At 61.1% G+C, this 23,728-nt stretch overlaps 3 protein-coding genes and 1 long non-coding RNA gene across 6 annotated transcripts; 2 read left to right on the top strand and 2 right to left on the bottom strand.

Annotated features, from left to right (window-relative positions):
- Positions 1-8,513: 8,513 nt before the first annotated feature.
- CIAO3 (cytosolic iron-sulfur assembly component 3) lies at positions 8,514-16,202 on the top strand. 2 transcript variants are annotated; one of them, XM_035021850.1, is made up of 11 exons: positions 8,514-8,619; positions 9,770-9,856; positions 11,291-11,434; positions 11,716-11,848; positions 12,310-12,444; positions 12,726-12,844; positions 13,045-13,174; positions 13,778-13,850; positions 14,317-14,454; positions 14,910-15,067; positions 15,268-16,202. In XM_035021850.1, exons 1-11 carry the CDS (start codon positions 8,545-8,547, stop codon positions 15,504-15,506), a joined length of 1,431 nt encoding a protein of 476 aa, XP_034877741.1. In that variant the 5' UTR covers positions 8,514-8,544; the 3' UTR covers positions 15,507-16,202. The 2 variants fall into 2 exon arrangements, with proteins under 2 accessions (XP_034877741.1, XP_034877740.1); XM_035021849.1 differs by having other exon boundaries at positions 9,770-9,865.
- Positions 11,843-13,561, bottom strand: LOC118021675. Its single transcript, XR_004682249.1, has 3 exons — positions 13,286-13,561; positions 12,984-13,196; positions 11,843-12,887 (listed from the first exon to the last, which is right to left on the bottom strand). It is a non-coding gene; the product is annotated as an uncharacterized LOC118021675 (long non-coding RNA).
- Positions 16,203-16,228: 26 nt separating the features above from the next.
- Positions 16,229-19,034, bottom strand: HAGHL (hydroxyacylglutathione hydrolase like). Of its 2 annotated transcripts, none has more exons than XM_035021852.1 (8): positions 18,663-19,034; positions 18,248-18,312; positions 18,041-18,158; positions 17,856-17,964; positions 17,675-17,778; positions 17,338-17,436; positions 16,917-16,996; positions 16,229-16,660 (listed from the first exon to the last, which is right to left on the bottom strand). In XM_035021852.1, exons 1-8 carry the CDS (start codon positions 18,765-18,767, stop codon positions 16,492-16,494), a joined length of 849 nt encoding a protein of 282 aa, XP_034877743.1. In that variant the 5' UTR covers positions 18,768-19,034; the 3' UTR covers positions 16,229-16,491. The 2 variants fall into 2 exon arrangements, with proteins under 2 accessions (XP_034877743.1, XP_034877742.1); XM_035021851.1 differs by having other exon boundaries at positions 17,338-17,439; positions 18,663-19,033.
- Positions 19,035-19,553: 519 nt separating this feature from the next.
- On the top strand, positions 19,554-23,675 carry CCDC78 (coiled-coil domain containing 78). Its single transcript, XM_035021845.1, has 14 exons — positions 19,554-20,021; positions 20,228-20,314; positions 20,395-20,481; positions 20,721-20,873; positions 20,967-21,023; positions 21,124-21,191; positions 21,315-21,393; positions 21,497-21,622; positions 21,813-22,000; positions 22,067-22,238; positions 22,376-22,455; positions 23,203-23,269; positions 23,346-23,446; positions 23,524-23,675. Exons 1-14 carry the CDS (start codon positions 19,818-19,820, stop codon positions 23,633-23,635), a joined length of 1,581 nt encoding a protein of 526 aa, XP_034877736.1. The 5' UTR covers positions 19,554-19,817; the 3' UTR covers positions 23,636-23,675.
- Positions 23,676-23,728: the final 53 nt, after the last annotated feature.

Genomic DNA, 23,728 nt, shown 5'->3' with positions numbered 1-23,728 from the left:
ACAGAGAGAGAGAGGGAGGGAGAGAGGCAGAGGGTCTTGCTGGTGCTGCTGGTTGGTCAGCCCTGGACTCCTGGAGATGATCAGATTACACTGAGGTACGTCCACACCAGCAGTCAGACCAGGAGTGACTATTTGTCCAACTCCGGAGGCTGATTATCAGTAACTGTGACTTCATCAGAATTCAGGATTCCTGTTCAACAGACACTTGGCAGCTGACAGGCAGACGTGAACCAGGTGCAGGACGTCCAATGCCTCAAAGCGCCTGAGGCTCAGTGAGCACCTGGAACACAGGGAAAACAGGAGCCCGGGCAACCACAGACATTCCAGTTCAAACAGGGAGATTCACAAAATTAGAAGGGTGGGTGGTAACAGGTTCTGGTGACCCTCGGAGGGACAGACCGACAGCAGACGTGCGGAGCGGAGCCCTCGCCTGGCTCCCACCACCCTCCCCGGCAACGTCACAACTCGGAGGCTCGGTCCCTCCCAGGGTCTGTCCTCGGCGGCCTCGGCCTTTCTCCGGTTGCACTCAGGCGCGCCGCTGGCTTCGCCTTCCTCGTGCACGACTTGTTTGTCCTTGCTCTCCGTCAGGTGTGGGCTGTATTTGCCCCCAGGCTGTTACTGGTCCTGTCGCTCTTTGGGTCAACAAATTTGGGACTTTATTCTGCACAAGAAGAAAAGGCCTCTTTTTCTTTTACGTTCACATGACTAAATCCTGGTCACTCCTGGTTTGACTGCTGGTGTGGAAGTACTTCAGTGTAATCTGATCATCCCCATGAGTCCAGGGGTGACCAGCCAGCAGCCCCAGCAGGACCCACGTTTCTCGGGGGGCAACGTCTGTTGCCCCGAGTTCCGTAGGCGGTCTCCTGTCTGATTTCTCGGAACATCTGTCCCCTGATGTGGGCAAAATAGAAAAAGGGACCAGAGTCTGCTGGCCTGGAGCCTGGAGCAGACCTGTCATGAGTCTCTGCACCAGGCTGCCTCTTCCTGGAAGCCTTCCTTGGCTGGCCCAGCCTTCTTGACTCTGGGAGGTCAGCCCCTCTCCTCTGAGCCACGGTTTCCTCCATGATGCCAGTCCAGAGCACGACATTCATTCCGTCAATGAAGAACCACTGGAGATGGCTTTTTAATCCCCGTTTTACAGAGAAGAAAACTGAGGCCCAGAGACCTCTGACTGGCCAGAGCACACCTAAAAACCAGGTCTCCTGGCTTTGGTGGAGGAGCATGGGGACAGTTCTGGTGTCAGGCACCCTTGGGGCCAAGTTCTTGCTCAGCTGCGGCCCTCCATTTCCAGCTCTGCAGAATGGGCATCAGCGTGCAGGGTGGCCGCACGCCTGGCACAGGGTGGGGTGTCTGCCATCAGCGGGCTCTGGATGCTGGACAGCTTTGCTTCTTCAGAGCTTTGCCGACTTCAGCAAATGCCTGCAACTGAGCCCCAGCTTCAAGGGCGTGTGGGGGCCCCTTCCTGCCCCCCAGAACTGGCCAGGTCTGGTTGGTGGGCAGGAGAGCTTCCCTTCCCAGGCTGCGGGGACTGCAGCCATCAGTGAGACAGTCAGACTGGCCTGACGCTGACTGTGGGCAGAGCCCGTGCGAGGGCTGGGTGGCTGCAGCTCGTCTCCAGGCCCAGCAGACGTCCCCTGCCCTGCTGAGCCTGACCTTTGCTCACAATGACAGACCCACTCGTCTTCTTGGACATTCTGGGAGTGTCTGCAGAGGCCACGGCTGAGGCTGCCAGCCCTGTGGGCTTCTGTATGCCGTGGATCCCCAGGGCTGCAGGGGCTGGAGCGGCCTCACTGGAGGAAATGCTCCAGTCCCGGAGGCTGCACTCCATTGCCTGGGGCCAGAGCTCCCACCATGGCCATCACTGACCTCAAGGGCTGGTTCTGAGGGCCACTGACCCTCTTCCCGGCCTCTGCAACTCCTGTCCCAGCTCAGTGCCTGCTCCCAGCTGGGGCCCCTGTGCAGCACCCCCCCCACACACACACACACAAAACAGGGGCAGGACTGTTGGCAGGTCTGGACTGCTTCATCCAGGGGTAAGGAATACAGGCTGGGGCCCGGGGGGTGGGGCACATGGGCCAGGACTCAGGATGGGGGGTGTGTGGGGGCCGGGGCCTGGGGTGGGGGGTGGGCCAGGATCAGGTTTGACCTGGGTGCCCACCTGTCTGTTGGGGCTGCCGTCCCAAGCCCTGGGCTATGAGGCCCAGTGGAGCCTGTGTCCCCCACTGGCCCCCTGGTGCTGGGTCTCCAGGCCCTCTCCCTGACCATCACCCCCCTCAGCATGAATAATCTGGCCACCTTCATGCCTTCTGAAAGGAGCAGAGGATGCTCATGAGCAGCTAGATGGGGGGAGCAGCACGCCCCCAGCACAGCACAGCAGTATGGGGGGGAGGGGGCCATCCTGGGGCTGACTCCGGATCTCTCCTTGGGCACTGCTGACCCTGCCCCAGCTGGCTGCACTGGCCAAGATGAGGGCTGGCCCCACGCACACACTCCCTGGCTGGCTTCCGGGACGCATTGGCGTCTGTGTGTAGCTGACCCCTGTTCCTCAGGCCTGGTGGGGTGAACCTAGCCGTGGGGTCTTCTGCTCTGCAGAGTGGCTCCCTACCCCCGTCTACACCGAGGCAGCTGGCTCCTTCGTCCCAGTGCCCCCAGCATAAGGAAGACCTCATCTTCTATAGAGTGTGGGGGACACCCCCAGCCCACCTACTCCCAGCTGCTACAGCCCGAGCTAGCTGAGCTGGAGGGTGTCCTCAAAGGAGACGTTCAGGGCAGGAGGGAAGGGAGCCTAGCTGGGGGTCTTCTGAGGAGGGCCCATGACCTCATGAGCTGGGATCTCTCCAGGCTCAGCTCTGGGGCCCAGTGCTCAGGGTGACCCTCCCACAGGGAACAGGCCAGGCCTGACCTTCACAAACCAACAAAAACACCATGCAGAGAAAACCAAGTGGGCTGCTGATGGCCCTCCAGTCACTGTGCTGGGCAGGCTCCCTGAGCTATCCCGGGGTGCTTATGAGCCAGCCCCACCCCGAACTCCATGGAGCACCTTCCAGGGTCCTTGCAAAGCCGGAGGCCTGGGGGGCAGGTGGCAGGCAAGACAGCATCAGAGGGGCCACGCCCAGGGCCGGGGAGAGGAGTCCACAGAGGTGGGGAGTCAGGAGGGGGCTCAGACATATCCGCAGGGCAGGGATAATGCCCATGTCCCCAAAAAGAAGGTGTCCCAGAGGACCACCTGGTGCTGCTGGCTGCCAAGGGGTGAGACGTGAACGTCTCATGTGTGTGACCCTCAGCCCCAGGAAGGTCTGGATGGTCGGCCCTTCCCGTCTCTGAGCCTGTCGTCTTCCCAGGCCAGCCCAGGGGGGGCAGCACTGGGGCCCCTACACCCCCACCAGGGGTTCCTGGACTGACAGGCCCGCCGTGAGCCCGGATGGGGCCAGTGATGGCGGAGGGGGTTGCTCCTCCAAAAGCCAAGCTCCCAGAGCCGCTGGGTGAGCCCGCAGAGCTGAAGCTCGTGAACACCAGGCGTCTGTGGGCCCCGAGGTCTGGGGTCTCCCGACAGGACCCCGCCCCACCCAGCAGCCCCACAGTTCTGCCACCAGGCATGCGCTGCCCAGACCCCCTAGATGGCTCACTTGATGACTTGGGGCCTGAATACAGACTGTGGGGGCAGCAGGGCTGCCGGCCTGGCCTTGACACGCTCTCATGGTGGGCGGAGTGAAGTGCCACAGAGCAGCTGCCGACCTGCCCCCACACAGCCTGGGCACAGCTGGCTCACGCAGGCCTGCGGTGCCCCACGCCGTGTGCCACGGGGCCTAACCAGCCTCCGGCCCAACCTCCCATGAGCACACTGTGTGCTCGCCATGCTTCCCGGGCCACGGCCCCGCATGCCCCGAGACACAGACTGGCCGTCCTGGCTCTCTCCTTCCAGCACCTGGCTGGGCAAACCCTTGGGGGGCTTCTCCCTTCCTCTCAGCCTACCTGCTGGCGTGGCACCCCCCAGAGACGCAGCCTCTGTGCCCTGTGCTCGGCTTCCGTGCCTGTGGATGTGTGTGCAGCGGTGAGGCCCTCTTGGCAACCAGCGCCTTCCTCTGCTTCTTGCACCAGTGGGTGCAGAGGGAGGCCCCCAGAAGCGCCTGCACCCTCTCTCTGACCTCCTGCCCTCCCCCGGCCCCGTGCCCACAACATTCTCTCCCTTGGAAGAGCAGGTCACGGCAGGCCTTCTCATTAGCTGCTAATTGCAGCATGCGCTGGGACTCCCGGGGCTCACCTGTTGACAAGATGTGGCGGCCCCAGCGGGAAGGCGCCGTGTGCTGATTATTCCGCTAATGATGTGCTCATTGCCCACGGTAATTTCCTTCAACAAATAAACGCTGTGTCTGTTCAGCCCCGGGACAATTCTGGCTTCACAAGGAGCCCAGGGAGCGCCTGGGGTTTGGGAGGCCTGGTGGGCGCAGATGGGGACACCTCAGGCCACGACGAACCCACACCAGTGCCTGCATGTTCTCCTAAGAGAGGCATGTTCTCCTAAGAGAGGCACTGGGACCACCCTGACGCAGACCCACCCCTGTGGGCCCTTCCTCACCCTCTGTCCCCCTGCCCCAGCCCAGGGCCTGCAGAGCCTCACGGGCGCGTGGAATGGTCTGCAAAGAGTGGCCCAGAAGGCTGTGCCCCCACAGGAAAGGAGATCCATGACCCACAGGGACCTAGGCTGATTCCCCCAGAAACTCCTGAGCATGGAGACCCTCATGAGTAATGAGACCCCTAATTGGCCACACAGACCAACAAAATAGTCCCCAGTTGACAAAAAGCCTGGGGGCAGACGTAGAAGGCTAGAACTCCTTGTTTGGGTGTGAGGCTGGCCTTGTTCTACATGACTGACATGCAGCGGGAAGCCCCTCCCTTGTGGGCCCTGGTTGTCCCCCCTGACCCCTGTGTCTGGCGTGGGGGGCGGGGGCCTCCATGCAGGCCACAACTGTCTGGGTGGGTCCACTGGGCAGGCAGACACCCCACCCCAGTGGGCCACTCCTAAGCACACGTCCCTCCCCCTACACCCATGAAGAGCAGGGGAAGCAAACCCCACTTCTACTTCGCAGCATCTCAGGGGGCCTTGAGACACCATACAGTAGCACTGGAGAATGTAGTAAATGTTTTGAAATCACATATTTGAGAAAATTTTTTTATTAATTTTAAGTTTTTTATTTATTTAAGCAATTTCCACACCAACATGGGGCTTGAGCTCATGACCCCAAGATCAAGAGTTGCACGCTCTTCTGACTGACCCAGACAGGAGCCCCTATACATTTTTTGGTTAAGACAAAACACCTTTTGGGGCGCCTGGGTGGCTCAGTCGTTAAGCGTCTGCCTTCGGCTCAGGTCATGATCCCGGGGTCCCGGGATCGAGTCCCACATCGGGCTCCCTGCTCGGCAGGAAGCCTGCTTCTCCCTCTCCCACTCCCCCTGCTTGTGTTCCTGCTCTCGCTCTCTGTCAAATAAATAAAAAAATCTAAAAAAAAAAAAGACAAAACACCTTTTACTCTTCCTGACCCTGGATTGTTGTATTCCTACTGCACATGGGCTGCCTGCCCCCCCAAAGACACCTGCGGGCCCAAGCCTGGCTTTGCAGACAGCCTAGCAGGTGTGGTCCATCCCAGCCCCGCCCCTCAGGGCCAGCGCAGTCTGTGTGGGAGGTGGGCTATGACCTGGGGAGACACATCCCATTATGCAGCTGTCCTCTGACCTCTGAGGGTGCCACAAAAACTTGGACATGAGGGCTGTGGTGGGTTGAACAGTGCCCCCCAAATAACATGTCCCCCAAACCTGTAAATGGGACCTCACTTGGAAATAGGGTCTTTGCAGATGTAATTAAGTTGAGGGTTTTGAGATGAGATCCTGCTGGGTAGTAGGCTGGGCCCTGAATCCAATGACAGGTGTCCTTAGAAGGAGGAGACACACAGGAGCCCTGGGACGGAGCCACGGAGGCTGGAGGGACGGAGCCATGTGCCCAGGGCTGCCCGGGGCCACCAGGAGCTGGACCAGGCAGGAGGGATCCTTTGGAAGGACCTGGCAACACCTTGGCCTCAGACCTGTGGCCTCAAGAACTGAGAGGATAAACTTCTGTTGTTGTAAACCCCCCGTTGTGACCCCCTGTTGCAGCAGCGCTGGACCCTAACACAGGGCCAGTCCCTCCGACGGTGAGACTGTGATGTCCACCTGCCGGAGGGGACGGCAGCTCCATGCACCTCGGTGGAAACCGTGCCTGTTCCCACCCAAAGATCTGCTGGCCAGCTTTGGGCAAAGGGGGTCCTGTGGGCACACCTAGAGCAGAGGCCAAGCAGAGGCCAAGCTCTGCATCTGTCCCAGCTCAGGGAGAGGGGTGCCCACACCCAGTCCCAGCATCCTGGCAGCTGCCCAGGCTGGCTGCAGGGCCCTCAGTTTCCCCCACGTGTTGAAACCCTGGCATTGCACATGGGAAGTGTATGGCAAATACTCACTAATGACGATGATGAAACAATCTGCAGGTGTGAGAGCAGGTGCACAGAGGAGGCAGGCATGGTGTTGGCTCAAGAGCCTCAGGGTCTCCAGGGGCCCTCATCGTGTGTGTGTGCACACATCAGAGACCCCCAGTCAGATTTTCTGAACCAGATGCTGTTTCGGTCACCCAGGCACTCCCCAGGGACAGTGGGACTGAGGGTTCAAAACCAGGTGGACCCAGGTGCACTCACTGTCCGGATCTCTTGGAGACACCTTGGGGCAGCCAATCTTGAGATATAGGCTCACATATCATACAATCCACCCACTTAAACTGTGCAATTCAATGGTTTTTGATACTTTCCATTATTTTTAAATTGTAGTAAAACGTATGCAACAGAATTTGCCACAGTGCCCCCACGTATGTGCACAAGTCCATGGTGTTAGTTGTGTTCACGGTGTGGTGCAACCATACCTCTCTCTCCAACTCTTTTCATCACCGCACACCGAAACCTCCTCCCTAGCCCCTGGCAACCTCCAAGCTACTTACTGTCTCTACGGAGTTGACTATTCTGCACATGTCCTGGAAATGGAATCCTGCAATATGGGGCTTTCTGGGTGGCTCCCCTCACCGAGCATCATATCCTTGGGGGTCATCCACATGGCAGCAGGGGTCAGTGGCTCATCCTGTTTTATGGTTGAGTACTAATCCATGGGCAGGGATGGACCACAATTCATTTCTCCACTCATCTGCTGATGGACAGTTGGGCTGTTCCCACCTTTTGTCCACCCCACCCTTTCCTCCACTTGGTTTGTACCTACAGACTTGGGTTCCAGGGGACAGAGAGATTGAAGCCTGCCCTGCATAGACGTGGGCTCTGACATCTACATGATGCACTCCCCCATTCCAGTGTTGGGAGAACGTTCCCTGCACTCCCAGCCTCAGCCAGAGCCCCTCCCGTGTAAATCCTCTCCATCACTCCCTAAGGTTATTCCGGGCTCGCCTACTTCGAAAAATCACTTGGGATTGTTCAGATTTCAGGCATCATATCTCCGACCTTGGTCAGGTGTTACCAGGACAGGGGATGGGTGGGGCCTGGAAGCCCACCTGGTATAGCTGCGGGGGAAAGCCACCCCTCCACAGCCCCAGCTGCTGAACAGGAAAGTCCAGTCCTGGCAGCCAAGAGAAGAAGCGCAGCCCCCCCACCCCCCAAAAGGCTGCCCCAGGAGCTGTGCCTTGGCTCTCCGGACCTCCAAGAAAACCCACAAGTAGGTGTGGGAGTCACCACACAAGCCCACACGGGGCAGGAACTCCAAGAAGAGTGGGAGCACCGGTCAGTCTGGGCCCTGCAACTCGACATTACGCCTGATGTTCTGGGGCTGAACCCAGTGGGGTTCGCAGGACATGCCAGACTCAGCTACTGGAGTTCTCCAGAAAGCCCCAATAAAAAGTGGTCATTAAATTTAAAACTGGACTTGACTCGGTTTGCAGTGGCTCAAGACCTGAGTCTGTTGCATACTAGAAAATCTTACAGGGAAATGGTTTTCTCGAGCTGGTCTCCAAAGTAACAGGAGAGGGCGTCGGAGGCCGGGACAGAAGCGCCTCCAGCGCCCTCTCGGAACCCCAAGGCTCCATGCCGAGCCTCTGCAGAGTAAGGAGCCGCTGCCTGTCCCTATCACTCTCATTGTCCTCACTCTGCAACACAGATTGGGTGCCCATGAGTGCCAGGCGCCCTTCTGGGGTCTTGAGCGCCTGTGGGACCAAGTAAAGGAAGGCTGCTGCCTCTGCTAGCTCCCAGGTCAAGGACTGCAGGGCCGCACACCTGGCGGGCAGGTGAGCCCTGGGGGAGCAAGACGTTACTCCGGTCTACTTGGCCCCTCCTCCCGATCCCAGGAGGCGGGGAAGGCCACAGGCTCTTCCGCGGGGCAGGGCGCGCCAGCAGGGGGCACGCGCCCCCCAGGTCCCGGGGGGCGAGGAGCAGATGCGCATGCGCTGCGCGGGGCACTTTCCGGCAGCGTGGCGGAAAGAGCCTGCCGTTTCGCGCCGTTTGGCGACTTCCGCGCCCCGAGCCCAGCGGCAGTATGGCAGCCATGGCGTCGCCCTTCAGCGGGGCGCTGCAGCTGACGGACCTGGATGACTTCATCGGGCCGTCTCAGGTGGGCCGGCCCGCCTGGACAGCGGCCGTGTCTGGGGCGGGGCCCCCCTGCCCCCTCAGTTTCTTCCCCTGAGAAACGGGATCGGAACCCAGGGACCCCCGCCCGCGCCCCCCGGGCCTCCGGCGTTCTGGCCAGCTTCCTGCCGATGGGAAACCGAGGCCAGGGATGGCGATGCCCCGAGCCGGGTTACTGCTCCGCAAGGCATCGAGGAGCGAAGCGAGGCCAAGTCCGCGGGTGTGGGGTCGGGGCGAGCGGGTGAGGGGCGTGCCGAGTGCCCTGTCACTGTGGGTCCCCGGAAGCCGGGGCAGGGCCGCCAGAGTCACCCCGCTGGGCAGCAGCGAGCTCGGGGCCAGGGGACGACCCTGTCCGCTTCCTCTGGTAGACAGCTGGGACCATCCCACCGGTCTGGAGGGCAGGGGAGTTGGTCCCCTGGAGTCACCTGCTTTGACTGCCCAGTACACGTCAGGGTGTGTGGTCATCGTTGACAGAGCTTGCCCCTAAGGGAGGCAGGACGGCCACACTTGAAAGTGGGTGTCGTCCTTATCTGGTGTACCTGCCTATCAAGCGCACCAGCTGCGCAGGACCAGGGCTGGGAGGGCCATAGCTGAGGAGTACTGGGAGGAGGGGAAGGGTGGGGCTGGTCACAGCACCGTGGACAGGGCTTTCTGGGCCGAATCATCCCTGGGAAGGCAACGGCCAAAGAGGTTCTTGTAGTGACAGTGAGACCGCAAGAACTCGGGGAGTTGGGAAGAAAAATGAACTTGCACTGGGCACTGGGCAGGGCGGTGACCTCCAAGCAAAGCGTTCCTGCAGAGGTGCAGAAATGGTGGTTCCTGGGTGTCCTTTTAGTGACCAGTCCATGTGCTGAGAACAAGAATAAAGGTCAGAGCCAGCAGGCGTGCAGGGGGTTAGCCTGCGGCCCCGTAACACCGGCCTTCATCTGACTATGAGCTGCAGAGTAACCGTTGGTGCCGGCGGGGTGTTAGAATGTGTGCCCAGTGTGCACGCAGGGTCAGCAGCCATCCTGCTGAGACTGCTTCTGTGGCCGGAGGAGAGGAGTTGGGCGTGGTGGCATGACCATCAGGTTGCCCCTCTTCTTGGGGAACCTCCGTGCACTCAGGCCACCATTTAGGGTCTCTTCCTGGTATAGGACTGCATCAAGCCCATGAAGGTGGATAAGAGGCCAGGAAGTGGCGTGGCCAAGATCCACATCGAAGATGATGGGAGTTACTTCCAGGTCAGTCAGGTAAGTTCCAACCCAGATGACCAAAAACATGTTTTTGCTGCTCTTTCCAGTCATGAGTACGGTGTTCGTGAGACCTTTCACAGTGGTCAGATTCACTGTCACCAAGGCCAGGAGGGCAAGGATGGGACTGGGGTAGGGGTGGAGGGGCACAGAGGCCCTCTCTCTCCGTGAGTTCTAATTGTGTGGGATTTTCCAGTTCAGACAGCTTGTTTTTGGTGAACATCTGCTTTTTGAATAATTATGCAATAACAAGATCCTAGTCTAAGGACTGTCTGCTATTTGGACCCTCAAGAACGTCTGTGCCATCCCATGACCACAGACATGGGCATACCTGGTCCAGGAACTCCTCCCAAGCAGGGGAGGAGCCTCAGGGTGGCACATGGTAGGGCTGGACCGGGGGTTCAAGCATTCCCAGGGAGAGAGCCAGCCGTTTGCTCAGGCCAGGAGCATGACCCCGCAGCACACCACAGCTCCTGCCCAAGCCCAGCACAGCACAGGGAAACGCCACCTCAGGGTTGGGGGGGCGTCCCACAAGGGAAGGTGAGGTGGGGGCACCAGTGGGCCCTGCCGTCCCAAGCAGCCATGGTTGATTTGGAGAGAAGTTGGGAAACTTATTGGTCTCTTGACACAAAACCAAAGCCTGGGCCTTTAGGCCCATCTAACTAAAAAAATATGCACTGAGCTCAAATTGTGGCTTTGGTGTGAAGCGCCACCCTGATGAGCTGGGCTGGAAGGGAGTCCCCATTTCCTCAGCCCTCTGGTCACATTCTGGGCTCTGCAGCTTGCCCTGGCTCGACCCTTCCTGAGTTTACAGAGGGAGTAAAGGGGCTCAGCTGGGATCGCTTGCATCTAGAGACAGTTGCAGAATATCAGCCTGGAGACCCACGTCCCAACACAAAGTTCTGCAACTGTTTGGCCCTCTGGCTTTTGCTGCCTGTGTGTCTGTCCCCGTCTGGGGCTGGTGCTCGCTGGGCAGAGTGCCACCACACTCTGCCCTCTGCCCCTTCAACTCAGCCTTGCCTTTCTCATCCTCCCGTTGGAGCCTGGCCTTTGACATTTTCCTATCTTCACAGCCCCACGAGTGCAGACTAGGAACCTCTGGCAAGTCACCTGCTCTTCTGCAGATTTCACGCCCACATTCCACCCCTGACAGGCTACAGGCCTCATTAATACAATTCTGATGTGCCAAGTGAGCTTGTGCCAAAGTTAGAATTTGATGGAGCTAGAATATGTATAGAATGTACGAATTTCTGTGACAAATATTTAATTTTTAGAAAGGCGGTGGCATTCAAAGCCAGCCAACTACCATGTTGCTTGTCGGTGTTGCAAGCCAGAGAATAAAAGTTTCTTGTAGGTTCCATTATCTCAAGAGCTCATGTCCTTGTGCAGAGGACCCTGTTGAATACTGAGTGCCTGTGCTTCCAGGATGGAGGGACTCAGAAGCTGGAGAAGGCCAAGATCTCGCTGGATGACTGCCTGGCATGCAGTGGCTGTGTCACCTCAGCGGAGACTGTGCTCATCACTCAGCAAAGCCACGAGGAGCTACGGAAAGTTCTAGATGCCAATAAGGTAAGTGGTGGGCGGTCTTGGAGACTTTTAACCTGACATCGGCCCCAGTATACTTTGCTCTTGCTGTCAAGGGCCGCTGATCTCCAGGTCACTCCCACATTTTTAAAGGGGCGTCAGTGGGATGTCAGTGAAGTACTTGTCATACTTGAACATTGAAGCGTTGGGCCCTACACGTACATAGAAACGACATGCCCTGGCGGTAGGGCATGCGCTCACCAGCACTGGACCACTGGGGATCAGTGTGAAACACTCCGAGTGAGCACATGTCCCTTGCCTTGCAGACGGCGGCCCCCGGTCAGCAGAGGCTGGTTGTGGTTTCTGTCTCACCCCAATCCAGAGCGTCACTGGCCGCAAGATTTCAGCTGACTCCTACAGACACTGCCAAAAAGCTGACTGCATTCTTTAAGAAACTCGGTAGGCACCAAACGTCGTGTGAGCACTGTAGCTCAGCATGTGGGGGGGGTCTCGCGAGGGGGCACCTCAGGCCTCTGAGTCACTGAACTCAAACACACCAGAACCCTCCGAGTTGACCTCAGCCCGAAGTTTTGGGTTGACACAGGAGAGCTGTGCCTTTTAAGAGAGAGCCTTCTGAATCCTCTGCTTTCCTGGTCTGGAACTCGCCTGCTCCTCGTGTCGTTTTTAAATGATCACCATCGAGGCCCATTTCCCAGGTTCCTGGCAGGTTCCTGCTCAGATCGACTTTGGTCGACCTCTGTGAGCCACGAGCTGGGCTGGGAGGTTGTGGGCTTCATGCTACCAGGGGCATGGCCTGGTCCTGGACAAGTCATGGTGGGATCAGCTCCCTGGGGCATGGTCAGCTGTGCCTCACCATTCAGCCACCCTTCATGTGGGTGAGGTGGGTGCTTGCTTTCCAGGGGTGCACTATGTGTTCGATACCGCCTTCTCGAGGAACTTCAGTCTCCTTGAGAACCAGCGAGAATTTGTGCAGCGGTTCCGAGGACAGGCCAACTCCACGCAGGCCTTGCCTATGTTCACGTCCGCCTGCCCAGGTGTGTCCACACTGCTGGATGCGGGGAACGGGAATGCTGGGGAGGGGGGCAGCGCAGGCTTCTGGCAGGATGGCCTCCTTGGCAGAAGGAGGCACCCTGAGAGTCACTTAGTTCCCTAAGACCGTGATCTCACAGATGCTGGCAGCACAAGACAGTGGCAGCAGGGCAGGGACGTTCTGTAACGGGACCGTAACTCCTTGTACGAGTCGGTCCGTCCTAGAACGTCCTGGCACTCACTGCCTAGCTGGTGAGATGCTCTGTTTGTTCCGTGTCGGCCTCAGGCTGGATTTGCTATGCTGAGAAGACGCACGGGAGCTTCCTCATCCCTTACCTCAGCACTGCCCGGTCCCCACAGCAGGTCATGGGCTCCCTGGTCAAGGACTTCTTCGCCCAGCAGCAGGTAACGGGAATGTTCCAGCTGTGAACAATTCACTGTCATTATCCTGAAAGATAAGCCAAGAGTTACAGTGTCCACAGACCCATACAAAGAATCTCGGTTACATCCTGGCCATTGGCCGCCTCTGCCACCCCCACCTTACCCAGTGGGCCCTTTTACTGTTGGGTCAGGTAGCGACTCCACATTTCCACATCTCTTGGCAGCATTTGACCCCCGACAGGATCTACCATGTGACAGTGATGCCCTGCTATGACAAAAAGCTGGAAGCTTCCAGACCAGACTTCTTCAGCCAGGAGCACCAGACTCGTGACGTGGATTGCGTTGTCACCACAGGTTGGGTCCCGCCGTCCTGAGCCTAGGGCATGAATGGCGTTGCCTGGGTCCTGCCCATCGGCTCTGGCTGGAGCTGCCATCCCCTGTGCATGAGGCACCCCCCGGCACTACCTGGGCGTTTGCTCTAAAACAGTCTGCATGGGGAGGTGGGTGGAGATTCTTGTCAGCCGCTCTCACATGGGTCACCCCCTTTCTGAGTTGAGCAGCCTCACAGTGTCTCCCAAGTGCTTAAAATCCAGAAAAGTAAACGCTCAGGACCCCAAACAATGGGGGGAAGGCCTCCCTGCGTGAACACGTGCCCCTGTCCACCTTGTGGGGAGCTGTGACCACCCCACTGCAGGCGCACCCTAGGGATGGGCGTGCCCACCCCCCGCCATGTTGCTCTGAGGGTGGGCTGCGGGTCTGGGGAGCAGGCTGGCTCTTCTGAGGGGCTTTAGAAGTGGGCCTTCCTTGCCTCTGTGCCTGGGTTCATCCTCCACCCACAAGCCAGGAGGTGGACGTTTAGGTGTCCATCTGCCAGGGACGCATATGATGTGGGTTTCCTCGATGTTGTTTTTATCGAGATCTCAACTGAAGAGCGTCTGTGCTGGGGTCTTCTTGTAGGGGAAGTCTTCAAGTTGCTCGAGGAAGAAGGGGTCTCCCTCTCACAACTGGAGCCAGCCCCCCTGGACAGTCTGTGAGTCACCTAGTATGGTGGAGCCTGGCGTCAGGGTCTCCTGCTGTGGGTTTGGGGGCTGCAGGTGTCTCAACAAGCAGAAGTGAGCACGTGGGAGTAGGCAGCGTTCCCTCCCTTTCTCTTCCCCACCATGGCTTCCTTCTAGTTGGTCCCATGTTTGCCCTGTGGTCTGTCTCGGTGTCCACAGAGGTGATCAAGTTCATGAGATGGCCAGTGGACAGCTAACTGATGGTCATCAGAGCTGACCCCAACTTGACACAGGTCTGCATTCCCCAAAACAGGTTACTCAACAGAGGGACAATCTTTCTCCCACCTGAGCTACCTCCTGACACACAGACAAAGCCCCCAGGTTTTGGGCTCCTTTTCCATTTAGAAAAGCAACTCCCTCAAACATGAGACAGAAGTTACCCAAAATCTCTGTGGACAGCAGCCCTGCTGCCCCCTGAGGCCGTGCTCTGCTCCCCAGGTGCAGCAGCGCGTCTGCCCAAGAGCCCACCAGCCATCGGGGCGGGGGTTCTGGGGGCTACCTGGAGCACGTGTTCCAGCATGCAGCCCGGGAGCTCTTTGGAATCCACGTGGATGAGGTCACCTATAGACCCCTGAGGTCAGTGAGAAGGGCTGGAGCTTGGGGACAGGGGACAGGGCAGCCCAGCTCGGGCAGTCTTGGCCCTGGGTCCCCTCGCTGAGGTGGGCTTGGAGGACAGCAGGCTGGGTTTGGCGAAGACGCAGGGCACCAGGTAGGAGCTGAGCCCTCGTCTCTGGCCGGAGCTCTCCAGGGCTCTGCCTCCCCATCATAGTGGTCGAGAGCCCCCAGAGGCCATGGTGGCAGGGTCCGTCCCCACATAATGCCCTCTTCCACAGACAGGGGGCCGGGGGCAGTCTGACGAGGCCATCCTTGGGAGGGAGGCAGTTCCCATTCTAAAGATCAGGACACTGAACGGAAGTGAGCTTTTTGCTCTCCCCTTCCATCACCATCCCCCCGTGGAGGAGCAGGTCAGGGTGGCCCATGTGCCTGCAGGGGTGGGAAGCAGGAGGGAGCCCAGCCTGTGCCCCCCTCAGGAACAAGGACTTCCAAGAGGTGACCCTGGAGAAGGAGGGCCGCGTCCTGCTGCGCTTTGCCGCAGCCTACGGTTTCCGCAACATCCAGAACCTGGTGCAGAAGCTCAAGCGAGGGCGCTGCCCGTACCATTACGTGGAGGTCATGGCCTGCCCCGCAGGTAGCTGTGGCACGGGGGCCCTTTCTAGCACCAGGGCTGTAGGCAGGGTCCCACCCGGGCAGGGGGGCTGGAAGTGGAGCCCTGTCCTCGCCTGACCTGGGTGGTCAGGAGGTCAGGAGAGCCAGTGTGGGGGGTCCTGTGTCATATCCCCTGCGCAGGCATCCCCGTCATGACCATGCTCTTGCCTGCCCTGCTCACAGGCTGTCTGAACGGCGGAGGCCAGCTCAAGGACCTCGGCACGCCCAGCAAGGCACTTCTCCAGCACGTGGAGATGCTGTATGGCATGGTCAGGACCGAGGCGCCGGAGGAGGTGCCTGGCGTCCAGGAACTATACAGGTGCTGGCTGCAGGGCGAGGGCTCAGAGCGGGCTGGCCACCTGCTGCACACGAGCTACCATGCGGTGGAGAAGGCCAGCTCCGGCCTCAGCATCAGGTGGTAGGAGGCCTCCTCGCAGGGCTGCTGGGCCCAGCACAGCCCATACTGGGACTCCCACGAAGCTCATGTCCTGAGACCCCAGGGATCGCCCCCAAACCACTGACTGCGCTAACCCACACAGAAACGGGACTCAGGACCCACAGTCAGGCAAGGTGACCTCCAGCCTGCCCTCACCCAGACTCCCGAGGGCAGGGGGCCGGAGGTCCCACAAGGTCCCAGAACCTCCCCATGGGCCCAGGTCTGCGAGCAGTGTCCTCGCTGCTCCTGCCTGGAGACCCAGGTGAGGCCCAGTCCCGTGGGCAGCTTAAGGCAGAGCGAAAGTGGGACTCCTCATCCCCATTCCTGGAGTCACCCCTGAAGCTGGGTCTGCCAGGCTGGGGGCAACCCACCTGCCCTGGACAGCAGAGAACGCTGGCCAGAGAGGGGCACCCAGGCCACTGAGCCCCATGCTGGGGATGGCGTACCTGCCCCACCTGGAACTGGGCGTTGAGGACGCTGTGGCCTTGGACCTGACAATGCGCATTTCTGGGCAGAGTTCCAGGCGAGAAGCAGGCTCTGTTAGAGAGACCCTGTGAGATGAGGCACTAAGTCCATCTCCACAGCTGGGTTACGGGGGTGGGGGAGAGGCAGATCGGGGTAAGCCTGCCAGGCCTGTTGTCACAGAGCTCCCAATCTAATAAAGGGATCTCTCTGAAAACGGCTCCGAGTCCAAGAGTATTGACCAGCGTCAAGAACCTTTCACAGCTTTATTCAAAGTTCGGAAGCCCTGTGCACTCCAGCACGCTGCTTCCGAAACGCCCAGGCCTTGGGGCTCACATGCACCCCAGAGAGGGGCCTCACATGTCCAGTGCCAGGGTGCCCCCCCTCCAAGGCTGGACAGCCAGCTGGGCAGGGCCATGGAAGGTTCCAGAGGCAATCCTATGGGCTCAGTCGGCCGAGGTTTGAAGGAGAGATGTGCTGCCTGCCCCCACAGCGGGTCTACTTGGGGCTCATTTCTGTCGAGGTGTGCCCAGGAGCCCCCACTGCAGTGCCAGGAGAGCCCGAGCCTGCGGCTGCACTGGCTCAGCCGCCCGCTGGAAGCTCGCCCGCTCCTTGCAGAGTGCCTCCAGGACCTCAGCTGGGGCTGCCTTCCCCGTGAACTTGCGCACAGGCTCTTCTCTGTGGGGAAAGGGGACGCCGTGGGGAGTCTGTTGGGGAACTGCCAGGGGGTGTTAGCAGAGGACCCTTAAAAAGCAGCCGCTCCCTGGTGCCAGTCAGCCCAATAACCAGTCCCCTGGCACCTCCTGCAGTGCCCAAATGACACCAAGGAGGACCAAAGGACAGCAGGCCAGCCGCGAGGCATCCTGCTCTGGGGCACAGCCCCTGGGGTGGGCACGGGGCCCCCATAAGGCCTGGGACGCCGACCAGTACTCACGCCACCCTTAGGAAGGGGTTGTAGAGGAGCTCCTCGCTCAGGGTGGATGGCACTGTGGGCATGTCATCCTCGTCCCTCTTCTGGAATGACCACAGGCCCTTGTCACAGCCTTGTCTTGAGAGCCCCAGGCAACTTGGCTTCGCTCCTTCTACTCACCCCTTCCTGGGGGCGGGAGCAGAAGAAGGGCTGCCTTGCCCCATCCGGCCCTTGAGGGCAGCCACCCCTGGGCCAGTCCTACCAGCTGCCCAGGCCCCTATCCAAAGCCAACCACTCCTCCCCTCCCCAGCAGGAGCCTCAGTCAGTGGTACAGTCCGGGCTAAGCCAGATCTGGTCAAGTCTGACTCCCCCTGCAGTGCCCCTCCTCTGCCCCAACCTTCATCCACCCTCCAAACCTCTAGGAGAGAGGGAGGGGTGGCCGCACCTTAGCCCATGACAGCTTGGCTCTCACGTGGTCATTGCCGGGCTCCACTTTCTGTGCAAACTCAAGGTTGCCCAGTGTGTGCTCATGGCCACAGAACACCTTCTGGAGAAAGGAGGCACTCAGGGGGTGCACAGTGCTGCCACAGGCAGAGATGGAGGAGGCGCTCACCCGGGCTGGCTTGACCCCTCCCTGGACCCCAGCACCCCGTGCCTGGTCTGCCTTGGCTCCTCGGCTGAGGAGTGTTCATTCTGCACCCCTGTGGCACAAGTCACGGACAGAGCCTGCAGGTTGTGCAGGGCGGCTGGGCCCTGCAGGAGGGGAAGGGATGGCCGCTCACCGTCTCCGGGGGCAGGCTGCCCAAGGTCTCCTTCAGGCTCTCATACATCTGCTGAGCTGTGCTCTCCAGGCGCAAGCCACAGCCAGCCACCGACAGCGCATCCCCTGGGGAGGACAGCAGGTCAGAGAAGGTGGGGCAGGGTCAGAGGGAGGCGGGGCTGGCGGGGCGGGGCAGCCAGTACCCGAGAACACCGCGGGCGGATCCGGACACTCCTCTTCCCACAGGAAGTAGCTCATGTGGCCGGAGGTGTGGCCCGGCGTCAGGAGACAGCGCACGTGGATGGCCCCAAACTGCGGCAGAGGGGCGGGCGGCTGGTGAGGCGGGAGGGCCCAAGGCGATTCCCCGCCCTCCCGGGCGCGCGCTCACCCGCAGCTCCTCGCCATGCACCAGCCTGCGGGTCAGCGCGCAGATGCGCTCGTCCGCGCCCAGCACCGCCAGCCCTGGCCGCAGCCGCGCCAGCTCCGCGTTTCCCCGCGCGTGGTCCCTGCGGATGGGCGGGAGCAGGATCACGCCGGGCTCGGGGAGGGGCAGGGGCGATGCCCTCGCGCCTCGGCCCGCCCCGACCGCGCTCACCAGTGGTGGTGGGTGGTCAGCACGGTGGTCAGTGATACCCCCTCCCGGCCCACGATCTCCAGCAGCTGAAAGGGACGGAGTTAGGGAGATTTGGTAGGGCCAGGTGGCCGCCCCACCCCCCGCCCCCGGCTAGGGCGCCAGGTGTGATGTACACAGAGTCCCAGGCGGGCCAGGGGGCGTAGGGGTAAGGGAGACCCCGCAGACAATAAGTGAGCTCCCAGGGCGTACGACAACAGGCACCAAGGAGGGGAAAACGGAGGTCAGAGGTGGTCCTAACTTCAGGGCAGACCCAAGATAATCGGGGAACCGTAATCGCCAAGTATCCAGAGATGAGAGAACAGGGGAAGGGCCTGCTCCAACCACGGTTGTCGGGGGACCCCAGCGGCGCTCCCCGCCGCCCACAGGTTGCCCTCACCCTCTTGGGCACGGCCACGTCCACGGCCACAGCCTCCCGCGTGCGCTCCTCGATGACCAGGTACATGTAGTTATCCTCGAGCACAGGGATGACCTTGACCTTCATGGTTGCAGAGCTCAGGCACCCCGCGTCTTCTCGAGAGGCCCCCAGGCTTTCGAACCCCTTCCTCAGGGCGGGGGCTTCCCTCTCCAGGCCAAGGCAGGGCTGTGCGAGGGAGGGGTCAGCTCCACACACACACTGAGGGCCAGAAAGGGACCCCGCTCGCTGCTCCACGGACGTCCCGGAGGAGCGGTGCGGAAGCCCACGCCCCAGGCTCAAGCCCGGACGGCCAGCGCGGACGCCAGTCCCCGGCGACAGCGACGCCGTCGCCGCCCGCCGCGCAGGCCCCGCCCCTCGCGACGACGCAACCGCCCGGGCCCCGCCCGTCCCGCGCCGCGGGCCCCGCCTTCCCCCTTGAACCACGCCCCCCTGTGCCACTCTGTGCCTCGCACCTAGGCCACGCCCCTCCCCAGGCCCGCCCCGCCCCCTAGGTCCCCCTGCCGCCACGGCGAGACACCGGCCCCGAACCGTTTCCTTACCCGCAGGGGCTACGCCAGCGCGGACCGTCCAAAAGACGGGCCTCAGACGCTGGCCACGGGGCCTGAACGGAGCTCGGCCCTCGGCCCGGCTGCCGCCAACGGCCCGTGCCCCGGCGCAGGGAGCAAGCGTGCGCGGGCTGGGGCGCGCGCGTTCCCGATGGGGGCCGCACGCACGTCCGGACCCGCAGCTCCCGGCCCTCCGGCGCCGCCTCCGCGAAGCCCTCCTGGCGCCGGGGCTGAGCCAGTCCTGAGTCCCCCAGCCCCTTGACTGGAACGTCTGCGCCCCCTTCCCTCGGCCTGGGGGCGGGGGAAACTTACAGTTCGTTCACCTGCCCATCCCAGCGCCCAACCAGAAACAGTAGGCACGCAGAAGGCGCCTACTCTGTGAACCCCCATGGCAGGGCAGGCACCCTGCGCGAGGACAGCAGTGACAGCCGCGGTCGCTCCATTCTGTGCTGGGCCTTCTCATGAACTCCTGGTTCCATCAGTGCCCAGGATAAATGCTGCGGCGCCGGAAACCAGAAAGGATGGGGAAGCCATATACGGAAAGAGCTGAGGGAGTCCCCCCTCCCCTCGAATGCCCTCGTGGGCGGGGCCCCCAGAGCTCCGGGGATCAGCAGGGGACCAACAGACGCCTTGGCAACACAAGCCACAGTGTTGCAGCAACAGGCCAGTAGGTAAGGCGGCACTGCACCCGGGGAGGCCAGAGTCCCTTCTGTCTATGGAGCATGCAGCAGCCACAGGCCCCAGGCCAGTGCCGCGACCTGGGGCCAGTGAGAACGTGAGTCCCTCCAGGACACTTCTTCTGCCATGGGGTCGGGGGTCCAGCCTATACCCTCAGAGGCCAGGAGAAACTGCCCTAGCTCAGGCAGTGTGTGTGTGGAGGGGGTATTGGGGAGGGGGGAGTGCATGGCTGGTGGCTCCTTGGGAGTGGAGTCCACTGCCCAAGCCTGAGACCCAACTGGGGGGGGGGTGATGCCTCTCCAGGTTCTGCCACAAGCAGAGGACTGGACAACCAGCCTCAAGACAGAGCTTCCCTCAGATCTAGAGCTGAGTGAGGAGCACCAACTGCAGGTGGGTGTGGGGGCCCTGGAGTGCTAGCTAGCAAGAAGGAGGGTCCCACAGGCACCACCTCTTACTCTGGCCACCCACAGATCTCCAAGGAGTTGGTCGACCTGCAGATCACAACGCATCACCTGCGGGAGCAGCATGAGGCTGAACTCTTCGAGCTGAAGAGTGAGGTGGGTGCTGGTATGTGCCCACATGTGCCAGCCCGAGCACATGGGGGGAGGGTGCATACCTAGGACCAGTGCTGTGAGGGGTCCAGGTACACCCATGTGATTGTACACACTCATGCAGTGTCTGTGAGTCCCCACGTCTCCTGTGTGTGCTGTGTGTCCCTGTATGTACCCAGATGATGTTGACCTACCCTGGGTGGCCTGGCAGGCAGGTGCACCTGCTCACCCTGGTCACCCTGCAGGTCCTACGGCTGGAGAGCCGGGTGCTGGAGCTGGAACTGCATGGTGATTGTGCAGCCCCCCCAGAGGCTGGCCTGGGGCACCACCAGGAGCTGGCCCAGGGGCTCCAGCACAAGGCCTGGGAGCAGGGACACTCCGTCCACCACAGACCTCAGGTCACCATGAGTGCATGGAGGGCCTGGCTGGGTGGGAGCCCAACAGGGGTGCAGCAGAGGCACAGTGAGGTTGGGACCGACTCTCTTATACAGGCACAGCCTGAGGACTTCCTGGTCCCTAGGGATGAACAGCAGAAGCTGGGGAACAGCGTGAGTGTGCAGCCACCTAGCCTGGGGATCTGTCCAGATTTCTCCCAGCCCAGGGTGGTGTTGGGCAGTGCCAGGAACCCAGAGCTTGTCTATCCCGCAGCTGCAGGGAGAATGGAAGCGGGTGCTGGAGCAGCATAAGGCCCAGAAGCAGGCACTGGAGACACATGTGTGAGTGGCTGCCTCACTTGGGATGGAGGGGATCCAGACTGCACCAGGCTCAGAGTGGCTTTTCCCAAGAGCAGAGGGAGTCCCCACCCTGGGCCCAGCGGAGCTTCACATGCTTGTCCGCAGGGCAGACCTGGGCCGGCGACTGCAGGGAGCCCAACAGGAGGCCAGGACAGCTGGGCAGCGACTAGCTGCACAAGCCATGGTGAGGCCCAGCCTTACCCACTTTGAGATCTAGTAGGTGGTGTCCTACAGTCTGCAAAGGTCCACCCTGTGGTGTGTCGGTTCAAGGCTGCCTCCACCCCCAGGTGTTGTCTGCCTGCCAAGGCCAGTTGCGCCAGTCTGAGGCAGAGAACGCCCAGCTGCAGTTGCAGCTCAAGAAACTGAACGAAGAGTATGCCGTCCAGCTGCAGCGCTGTGCCCGAGCCGTGGCCGTGAGCACCGGGTGGGGTGGCCCTGTGGTGAGAGGGAGGCCTCGCGTCCTGGGGAGTCCAAGCCCAGCCTGGGTGGGCCCGCCTGCAGCTCGGCCCCCTCCGCTCCGCAGAGGGGATTGTGGGAAGCAGTGTGCGCCCGGCAAGCCCCGCCCCCTCGGCCCTGGCCCCAGCCCCGCCCCACCCCCTCCAGGAGTATGCAAACGGCGCGGGCCGGGAGCCGGCCGCGGCAGCCCTCCGCACATTCCTAGAGACCACTCTGGAGGACGTGCGGGCAGCGCACCGCCGCCGTGAGCAGCAGTTGGCCCGGGCTGCTCGTGCCTACCGCAAACGCCTGGCAGATATGAGCCGTAGACACGAGGAGCTGCTGGCCGCCTGCAGGTGGGCCCCTCCCTGAGACGGGCACCTGGGGTGGGGTGGCCCTATGTGACTTGGCACGTGGCTTAGTGTGCGGCAGGTGCTGGCCGACTCCACTGGGGCAGCCGGGACCCCCAAAGCTACTTTTGATGCAGCCACCTCACACCTGGAGCCACTGTCTCTGCACCTGGTCTCCGAACTTGGCCACCCGGGAGCAGCCCAGGCCAGGCTGGAGACAAAGCTCCGGAAGCTCCAGGCCCAGGTGAGCTCTCCCTGCTGCCCTACACGGGCCTTGGAGCACAGCACCCCAGAACACACCCCAGGCCCATCCCAGGCTCAGCAAAGACGCCATCCCTGAGGAGCCTGCCTCATTCAGCCAACAAAGAATCCCTCCCACAGCCCACCAGGCTCATGCTGCTGCTCTTGTTCCTACAGAAGGGGCCCAATGAAGCCTCCCAGGGGGGCACGTCAGAGCCACAGTGAGTACCCTGGGGTGGGTGGTGGGGGACCTGCAGGGAGATCATTCATTTATTCCCCCAACTCTAAGCCCTGGGTGGGGCTTTGGTTGCGGTGGTGAACAAGGTGGCCCATCTGTGCCCTTGGGTTTCGGTCTGTATGAGAGACATCAATAATCACAGAAAGCCAAGTACCTGGGTTAAGTGGGGCCCTGACAGGAGAGGGGCTAACCTTGAATGGGAGGGTCAGGGAGATCCCCTGAGAAAGGCACATTTCAGTGAGACCCAGGGGACCTAAGGATGAAGAGGTGTGGTGGATGGCCAGCAGAGGCCCTGGCCCCGGGACAGGACAGAAGCAGGCTGCCTGGTGGCTTTCGCAGCCCTTGCCTCTGGACCTCCATGTTCCAAACTGTGCAATGGGCAGGGGCTGGTATCAGCTCAACTCCCAGAGTTTTGAGAAATAAACTCCTAGAATGGGGGGAGGCCCCCCATCAACATTTGTACAGCACCGGGGTCACTGTCTGGCCTCGTGGCTTAGCCCTCCGTGAGCGGCCAGTAGGCCCTCTGGACCTGGGCTGCCCTGCCCCCATGTACCTACTGATGGCTCAAAGGCCCAAGCAGGGCCCAGAGTGGCCAGGTGGGCCCATGCTGTCCTGACCTTGCTCCCAGCAGGCAAGTCAGGCATCTAAGTGCCCCAGCTTGAGCAAGGTGATTGACCAACACCTGGCGTAATGCTGGCCCTCATACCTGCCCCTCCCTCTCTCCTCACAGGGGCCAGGAAGCTGCATCCTGGGCCCAGATCCACCAGAAGCTCCAAGACTTCTCCCGCGGCACCCAGGTAATAGGCAAGGCCTGGCTGGGGGCCCTTTCTCACACTTTGTCCAGCCTCATAGCTTATGCCCTCCCCATGGCAGGCGGAGCTGGAACGCGAGCGGGCGCAGCTGCTAGTACGGGCCACGATGGCTGAGGAGCAACTTTCTGAGCTACAGGAGTATGTGAGCCAGCACCTCGGCAGGTGGGCCTCAGTCCCAGGTAACAGAGCCGGGCTTGTGCACAGCCAGGCAGGTGACTAATCCTGACCCCTCCAAGCAGGTACAGACAGGAGATCCTGAGGCTGAGGAAGCTCATGGGTACAGAGAACGCGTGGAAAGTAGGGGCCACAGCTCCCATCAAGCCCCAGCACCCAAAGACCCGAAGCCGCTAGCCAGCTGTCACACTCAGAGCAGAACTCTTCACAGCCAGCATGGAGCCCTCCTCACAGCATCCTCTTGGGGGGGGGCGGGGGTCATTCCACCCA

This window comes from Mirounga leonina, unplaced genomic scaffold (genome assembly GCF_011800145.1).
Source record: "Mirounga leonina isolate KUSES-001 unplaced genomic scaffold, KU_Mleo_1.0 Mir_175, whole genome shotgun sequence".
In the NCBI taxonomy this organism is placed as follows: Eukaryota; Metazoa; Chordata; class Mammalia; order Carnivora; family Phocidae; genus Mirounga; species Mirounga leonina.
Note: the sequence above shows the minus strand (reverse complement) of the source record. Positions and strands in the feature narration are given on the sequence as shown.